General features: G+C 34.4%; 1 protein-coding gene across 1 annotated transcript; it reads left to right on the plus strand.

Annotated features, from left to right (window-relative positions):
* The first annotated feature begins 1,751 nt into the window (after positions 1-1,751).
* Positions 1,752-3,493, plus strand: LOC133293305 (piriformospora indica-insensitive protein 2-like). The gene is made up of 4 exons (XM_061491852.1): positions 1,752-1,767; positions 1,920-2,113; positions 2,266-2,299; positions 3,009-3,493. The coding sequence occupies exons 1-4, from the start codon at positions 1,752-1,754 to the stop codon at positions 3,491-3,493; spliced, it is 729 nt and encodes a 242-aa protein (XP_061347836.1).
* Positions 3,494-9,199: the final 5,706 nt, after the last annotated feature.

The raw sequence follows: 9,199 nt of genomic DNA on the forward strand, positions 1-9,199 counted from the left end.
ACCATTTTTTTTTTCTCTCCTCTTACTTGTGGGTCCCACTTATACTTTTATTTCTATAACATGAGATAATTTTTTTCTATAACATAAGAAAAATATATCCCATAAAATAATATGGAGACTCGGCTCTGTCAAATGTTATGTTTTTTTAACTCACGTATGTTAAATAATAGAATACTTACTTGTTTTATATTTTTTTTATTCTTGTGTATGCAGTTCATCTGAATTGGGTTCCTTCACGGTTTTGAATCTATCCTATGCACCATAGTTTTAGGAGCATTATTAATGATAAGTAGTAAGTTGAAAGAGATAAGGATAGCATCTCTTAAATAAGTTGATCCACGAGGTCTAATGTTTTGGGGTGTGCCACGTGGTACCGAGTTGATCCATCCAAATGACTCTTAAATAAGTACAACTCACCTTTTGTTACTCGTAATTATACATTTGAATTGAATTTATAACCTCGAGATCACATGATGATCATATCCAATTATTACGATAAGGTTGCTTTGGGAAGTTTGCTGTGTAACAAAAGTTTGAAAACATCTCCAAACATGTGAATTAATTGGTAACCAATTATTCTAACTTAGATAGTGTTTTTTAGTTCGATATTTGAGTATGTGACTATATTAAAATATGATAAGGAGAATTGGATGATTAGTTGGCATATCGGATTTGGATGATTTATTAAAAAAAAATTGTTAAAAAAATCTCTAAATTTTTTTAATAACGCGTGAAGCTAAATCGACTTACATCTTTGTAGTTTGTTCAGATAACAATATTTTTAAATGTAACCCAGTAATTTGTTAGAGAGAGTAGTACAATGAGGTCGACCATCACTAATATTTTCGTCAAGACATCATTGGTATCGCCGTGATTTTCTCTCTCCCACTATTACTGTCATTTTCTCACTTGTAATGATATTTTAACTTTATCTTTTCCAAAAATCACAATAAGCTTATTTAAAAACTAAGGAAAAATTATTTGTCTTTTATACAATTTGTGTCATTTTATTTTTATAAAGAGATGAGACTCACATTTTTATATTTTTTTATTCACTCTCTTTTTTCATTTATATTTTTTTTTCCCTCACTTAAAATAACTTAATTTTACATCTTTTAAAACGATACACGTTTTTTCAAAAAACTAAACACACTATCCTCAGTGTTTTGAGTTGTGTAATTAAATTCCTAAAAAATTATATATAAGATCTCTAATACTAACCAAAAGTTAATCATTGTAGCGTTCTTTTAAGTTTGGCGAAACAAGATTCGGATTTATTTGTGTGGCGGAGAATTGTAATGTCTCCACCATCCATCCTAGTTCAAAATGTAAATATTCATTTCTATTACTTTTTTCTTTGATGATATCTCCCGCATGCTCCCAGATCCTTTTTTGGCCAAACACTAAGGGGGCGTTTGGTACTGGAGAAATTTTTTTGTATCCTGGAATCACGATTACCGGGTATATAGTTGGAACAAAAATTGTCTAGGAATTTTACGAAAAAGATGTTTGGTAGGATAAAATATTACTGGGAATATTAGTTAATTTTTGAGTATTGGTGTTTGGTTGAAAACAAAATATTGCTGGGAATATAATAAAATTTGACAAAAGTGCCCTTGTCAAGAATAACTGAAAAAAATGATTAACTGAAAATATACAACAAAACGTAAAGAACGACCTGATGCATCATTGGTGACCTAATGTTCCACTTTATCAATCTGAGTTCTTCCATTTCGTGAAACCGCGATGTTATGATCAATTCTCCGTGTAAGTTTCGTTCAATGTTCCCATATTCTAAAGTTACTATTGTGTCTTACCTTTGCAAGCATGTTGGAACGAAAAATGATAATTGTTCCGCTAACAGTGTCATTTTCTTTGCGCAGGGGAAAAGTTAATTTTTATGTCTGACGAAGAATGAGGTGATTCTGACGATGTTGTCTTCGTCCATGAGAACAAACCTGAGTTGAAGTCAAAGCCTTCCACTTTGGCTGTGAAAGATGATGATGATGATGATTGCGAGGTTCTAGAAGGTGACCCAGAAAAATGTGTTGTTTCTGTGGATGAGGATGCAACTGGGTCGGACAAGTTGCATGTAGTTGGGGAGAAGGGTCAGGTATGTCCTTCAGTTTATTGCTTCAGTTATGTTAGTCATTATGGGAATTGTTTTCTAAAGTCTGAATCTTTGAGTTGTTATTGGGAAAGTGATGGCAGAATTAGAGAATGTATTGCTTTGGGGTGGTTTAATTTTTTAGATATGTGTTGCAGACATGGATGTATGCCCTGTTTGTGTTATTTGGATGTATTATGAATTGTAAAAATTTGTGATTAACTAAGCTTTGGTAGTTTGGTGTAAGGCTTGATATATTAATTTTATTATAGGATTCATCAACAAGCACAATAAAGCTGAAACCATTTCGTTGATGTGTTTAGCTTGAATAGATATTTTTCATGGGAATATGCTTTGTCAAGGAAACCATTTGCAGTAGTTTTATTAATTCAATTTTTTTTGTTTCATGTCTAGGAATTGGATATTTTTCTATCCTCCTAGTTGTGTTGGGTTATTTATGCTTCATTTTGCATTATCAAGTGAACTTTATGTTGGGTTATTTATGTCCACAAATGAGGCTTTCGAAATACTTAGTAATGAATTCTCAAGTGAACTTTAGCTTTTGTCCATTCTGCTACAAGCCAAAGGAAAAATAAATAAAATTGCTTGGCTTAATTGTGTCAATTCTACACTTAATCCAAAAACTATTCTTATTTGAACCTTCTGTCACACAATGATACCTTTCAAAGTATGACAATTAATAGTTTCTCACACCTTTTGCCCCTTTTCAAAGTTTTACTAGTCTTAGTAAAAGAGTACATGCAGTAGCCAGTATATTCATTGCTTATAAAGCCATGTAATCATAACACTTATGCAATTCAACCAAGTTATAAACTTCACAGAATATCGTGGTGTACATTTTTTTTTGCTTAATTATAATTTGTGTTGTTCAATGCCGCAGGGGTCTCTTGTGATCTGTTTAATGGGTTTTGGTATGTTACTGACTTGAACATTGGGCCCATTCATGAAAATTCTCTAAGTTGTGCCAAAATTTTGGAATTTAGACCACAATTGTTTGAGCTCAAGCACCTTAAAGCTCTGTCCTTCTTCAAACTCTTTGAATCACAACACAGGAATCAAGTTACTATCCCCAAGGGAAACTGGGAAAAACTGGCTGGCAGCTTAGAATCACTTGAGTTTAGATCAAACACAGGTCTCATTGGATTAATTCCTTCAAGTTTTGGAGTCCTCATGAACCCTCAGTCACTAGTATTATTAGAGAATGGTTTGACAGATGAGATTCCACCAGATATTGGCAACCTCAACAAGTTGAAGAAGCATGTTCTTGCTGTAAACTATTTTACTGGGAAGATTCCAGATGTTTTTAGTGCATTAACTGAGTTATTAATCTTTGATTTAAGTAGAAATTCTTGCAAGAAATATTGATGATGGTTCTATTCTTACTGCAAAGTTTATTTAATATTTAATCAAGAAGAGCTCAACTTAGGCTATAACTTTTTAGGTGTCACAACAACCTATATTTTCTCTTTTGTATTTTGTTCTAAACATAAGGCGACTGTCTTTTCAATTTATTAATTGTCCAATAAGGTAATTATCTTCACAGCTACTTCAGCTCACTTTTAATCATAAAACAAAATTTCTCAAAGTCTACGATTCTTTTTTTAGTTCATTTTAAACTGCAATAAAGAAAAAAGAAAAAAAAGGGAACACCAGAATAAACCCTTTGCCATGGTAAAGCAACAAACTATGAGGGTCCCACTACATATGTCACATAAAACCAGCCATGCCTAATGTCTCTTAAACAACTTTTGTAATCACATAACTGCACAATTGAACATATGTGGAGCCGCATAAGAGTTGATACGAAGAGAATCTTGGTGCGCAATTATTTTGTACTAAAATAATTGAACTTGTTATTGTCTTTCACTATTAAAGTAATATATTTTTTATATTTATAATTTATTAAACTATAGCAGTATTAGAAAATGATTAAAATTTATTTTTAAGAATTGTGTGAGTGGTGATGCCAGTTCTGGTTGGAAATGGTAAAGAAACAAGAATCAAGATGAAGCAGAATGCAGAACCATTAATCAATGAAAATAGGAAATTTATATTGAATCGAAAAGAAAAAAAATAGATCAGTATACTGACTAGCAGGATTTCACAGAGGCAACTTGATTGACAGCAGTTCGAGAAGCAAAAGAAAAAGAACAGATGAGAGAATGAAGAAAGAACAAGACCTTGAACAAGTTAGTTTGATTTGAGTTTTTGTGACCTCTAATCTGATTTCTGGCTGGAATTTTTATTTAAAACTATTAAACTATTATAGTTAGTTCCAAGTAACACATATAAACAGAGTGTGACACCTCGTACTGCATAAATTGCACACGATTTATATAACATATCAACCACATATACATACGGGTTTCACATCACATACATATATGTTTCCCAACAGAGTTTGTCATAGTATTTTAACCTACTACAATTCACTACATTAACAAGGAACTGAACAAGCTGCTCTCTATACAGCAGCAACAGGCATACTTGACACTCTTCTTCGTGGTACTTCTTCTGAACAATTGAAACCTGAAACACAGACAAACGAATGCATCAAGTTTTAGGCATATGTCAATTTTGTGTTTAAACTACTCCTAAAGACACTAACTAACCGAGGCTAGAACTATCATTATCAAAGCTATGATTTTTGCAGATTTTAAACCATTTTTTTGAATCAGACTTGAATATCATGTAAACCCATATCATAAGGCTTGTAACGTATCATATAGTTCTAACCTTAAGATAGTAAATCAAGTCTGCATCAGACATTTACATACATACTTACCTGATACAAAGTGACACTTAGGGAGTGCTGCACATTGCAGTTGACATAACTGGTTTCACAACCTGCAATTGAGACAGATGCATTATTTTCTATTAAATGTTAAGTACGTCTACATATAAAATTGGCAGCAATACCTCATACTATGACAACAATGTACTGCCATTCATTTTGATGTATCATACTAACCTCATCCATACAGCACACATGTACAAGATGCACATTATCAACATATGAGAGATGTAATCCTCCTCCTCAAAATATCATGAAAACAGATTAACACCAAAAGACCCATATACATACGCATGCCTCCAAAAAATTCAGTATGCGATCTAGTGTTTCATGTACAATCCAAAAAAAGGTCACAATCCGACAGTATGTCCATATGAAATGGTCTTCCTTTACTATCCATTTGACTTGACCTCCAAAAATATTAACATATACATAATTGATAATTCTTTGTACACTGTCATGTACAGTCCAAAAAAGGGTTACCACAAGCACCCACATACTGTACATAGACCTCCAAAAAAGACACTTTCTTTGTTTAGTGAGCAGTTTCCAACAACGTTGCCACAACAAAGAACCTCTCCTCATAATTTCCCTGCATGAAAATATCCATCATGTCCTTATCCTTGGCCAATATCATTGCAACCTTCACCCTCTGTGAGACACTCAATCCTTCTATCTTTTTTAATTCATCTAGAATAGACATTCTAGGATCTACAGGAGTTGGCTCCGGTGGAGTAGGAATTGGAGTTGGAGTTGGAGTTGGAATTTCAGATTCAAAACAAGAAACCATTCTATCCATTTTGTCGGTTGCATTTCTATAAGTATGGGTCAGGTCTTTCATGGTTTCAGCAACCATAACAGTAACTGCATCCTCACTTCTTGCACGTTTCTTCCCCCTCTTAGCAGCTGTGGTAGACCCTGGAGAATGTGCCACAACCTCTTCAGTAGCAGTATCCGGGAGTGGATTAAGATTTCCTGTTTCTAGAGTGTCATCCATGAGGTTATAGAAATCATCTCCACCATCCACAGTTTCATCGAATGTAGCAGGTCCTCTGTCATAATCTTCTACAACATCTTCAGGGGCCTCTACATGTTGTCCAGTAGCAACATCCCGACCGAAAATTGGAGCTAAGTCATGAAAGAAAGGGAAAGGTTTTTTGTAAAGCCCCCTAGCATTTGGATGGGTCTGTAAAAAAAAAAAAAAAAAACCATTACATACATATATTACAAAAAACATGTGCTATAAGGTTTACATATGAGAGATGTAGTGCAGCAACAAATTTAACATTAAATTTGACCTTAACCCAATCATTGAAGATTTGTTTTTCCACATCAATGCACTTAGACTTATCGTTCCATCCAAACCCGCTTCCTCCATTAGGGCCTGTCATCTCGCAAATTGCATTGTAGTGTCGTTTCAGCAGTTTTATTCTTGATGTGATATGAGGGGTTGCTTTCAAAAGACACCCAGGTATTTTCCTTTGTATCATCTTCTCAAGATGAATAGCAAAACCGGCCTTAAAACCATTGTCACCCTTCCATAATAAACCAATTTCCAGCAGACATTGTACAAGAGCCTTGTCTTCCTCAGCCGTCCACGTATGATTGATGCGTTTGGTGGATTGTTGACTTTCGTCGGCCATCTATGCAAAGAAACAAAATAATATACAACATTGAAAATAATGAAGCAAAAAATCTTACTAAATTGGAAATTATATAAATACAACCATATTAGACCATAATAACCACATATTGCTATAATCTGTCTATTAGTTATTATTACATTATACCCGAGGTTTTTTAAGCATCTATAGTGTGCCACCCTAATACAATACAAAAAAGAACACACATATATAGTTGTTCAAAACATGGCACAACCAATTCAAACACGTCTCCTCCATGCGTTAAACATCTGTTGTGCCAACTCATCCCTCTGAGCAGTCCAAGCATTGGATGTCTCAACGTGAGTTATCATAGCCTCTTCTGGACTATCATCTTGGGCCTCATGTATGTGCACTTCTCCATTATCTTCTAAAGGGTCAACTGGCATCTCCCTCCTTATATGGTTATGAAGCAAGCAACATGCAGTTATTATCCTGCATTGCGTTTTAACCGGATAATATGATTTTGATCTTAGAATGGCCCAACGCCCCTTCAACAACCCGAAACATCGTTCAATGACGTTCCTAGCACAAGAGTGTTTCATGTTAAAAAACTCTTGTGCTGTTGTTGGTTGTGACCCATGTCGCCACTCATTAAGATGATATCTTTGCCCTCTATATGGTGCCAGAAATCCTTCCCCGTTCATGTAGCCAGCATCACACAGATAATAGTATCCTGGAAATAAAATAGGTTAAGCATGTTTTAATTACTTTAATAAAAAATGTACCTCTAACTAAATGTAAAATGGTAACAAATCATAGTCTTTCATTACCTTTTGGCACCCTTAATCCATTCCGACGAGAGATAGCATCCCTGAGTACCCTTGAGTCTGCGGCTGAACCCTCCCATCCAGGCAATACATAAATGAATTGACAATCTTGAGAACAAACTCCTAGGACGTTTGTGGATATTTCACCCTTCCTACTCCGATATCTAGCCTTATCAGCTTGTAGGGGATTTACCTTGATGTGTGTTCCATCCAATGCTCCTAAACAATTCTATAATAACAAAAAAAAATTATTACTCATGTAACTGATATGACAAGCATCCATTATCATTAGATTCATTGTAAAGTTAAATACACACTAAGATAGTACCTTGAACCATTTCCACCTCTCGTCAGTTGAATTTTCTGGGACAGGCTCAGGTCTTTTGAGTAAAACGCAATGACATCGTATAATAGCCTCCAAAACCTTAGCGAACTGTCTACTTATCGTTTCACCGGATCGAATGAATTGTCTTTTAATTATCCTATTCTTGACATCATGAGCCAAAATGTGCAAAAAAATTGCAACAAGCTCTTCTACATGCATGTGCTTAGTTGGTTCAAGCCTCCCAACTGTCCTCAGTAAGTCACACAATTTATAAAAACTATTCCTATCCATCCTGGTATTCTCAATACAAGCTGTGTCACTCATGTAAACTATTCGGTGGACACTTATTTTCCTTATCGTCGCCCTTCTATAACAATCCCATGTAACTTTGTTCCTACTACGTTTCCTTTTTTCCATTTCGGCTAATAATAGAGCACACATACTAATTAATATCAAGGTAAGTTGATTCAAACAGTCCATATAGCACAAGAATAGAACTAATAGTTTCTTTTTCTTTCTATTCATAATTGACACTCAATCTTACTGAATTTTTTCAACGCTTAAATATCATTCACAAAACGACCTATCGTATTTGTGAAACACGGACACACTAATCTAGTGACGAATCTAGGATTCTGCATTGACAGAAGAAAGAGTATTAGTGTATGATTCAATGTCATAAGTAAAGGGTTACATTGATATGTCTTTAGAATGGATAAGGCGTAGTCAAATATATTTACCCCTCTGCAAAACAAATATAGTACCATATGTCACTGCATATGCAACACCAAATACAGATATTTCAACAGCATAAACCAAACTGAAGTTGCTGAAAATAAAAGGATATAGAGAGAAAAAATGGGATCATGCAAAACAACACAAAATGTCTACCTCAAATTTCAGCCCAGATGTGTATTTGGCACAGTTGCGGAGCAAGAATTAGCTCGTAGATTTGGAAGATTTGCAGAGGTATCAACGGTGTGTGGAACTACATAGCACAACAACCGGGTCAGGGTATATTCTCCATTATCTTCGTCCAAGGTTGCATTGTGCAGAATAAATGGCATTGAAGCCAAGTTGAAAAGCAAAACTAAAGATGAAGCAAGAAAATACAAAAAAATTCTTTCACACAGAACCTAGGCTTTGTGTCATCAAACAAAAATCCTTTGATGAATAAAGGGGGTTATGTAGTTCACAATAATGTCATCTACGAAATAACTTATTATAAGGATTTTTGTATTACCAATATTAAGAAAAATAAAACCAACCGAAGTTCAACTTTGATCATCATACAAGTATTTCTTTTATAAGCACAAATTTTTTTGTCATACTATATTTTCACTCATTCCATACATTAAAGCACATGTTGGTATATAAACACGAGTAGCTATTGGACACAATTCAGTATTTCTTCAACATAATTTTGAAAACTCATCCAATTGCATCATGCTTTTGCACAATATGATATCCCTCAAGTTGGCCACTTTATCAATCATCACATGACTTCAGAAAAATACAAAG

Source organism: Gastrolobium bilobum, unplaced genomic scaffold, assembly GCF_033153095.1.
Source record: "Gastrolobium bilobum isolate Gb01-03AN ecotype WA unplaced genomic scaffold, APGP_CSIRO_Gbil_v1 utg3209, whole genome shotgun sequence".
Taxonomy (NCBI): Eukaryota; Viridiplantae; Streptophyta; class Magnoliopsida; order Fabales; family Fabaceae; genus Gastrolobium; species Gastrolobium bilobum.

What these genes read in the sequence shown, in the direction of transcription:
- LOC133293305 (XM_061491852.1), top strand. An exon ending in TAGTTGGGGAGAAGGGTCAG is followed by an intron (nt 2,114 to 2,265) that starts GTATGTCCTTCA and finishes TATGTGTTGCAG; the next exon opens with ACATGGATGTATGCCCTGTT. An exon ending in CCTGTTTGTGTTATTTGGAT is followed by an intron (nt 2,300 to 3,008) that starts GTATTATGAATT and finishes TCAATGCCGCAG; the next exon opens with GGGTCTCTTGTGATCTGTTT.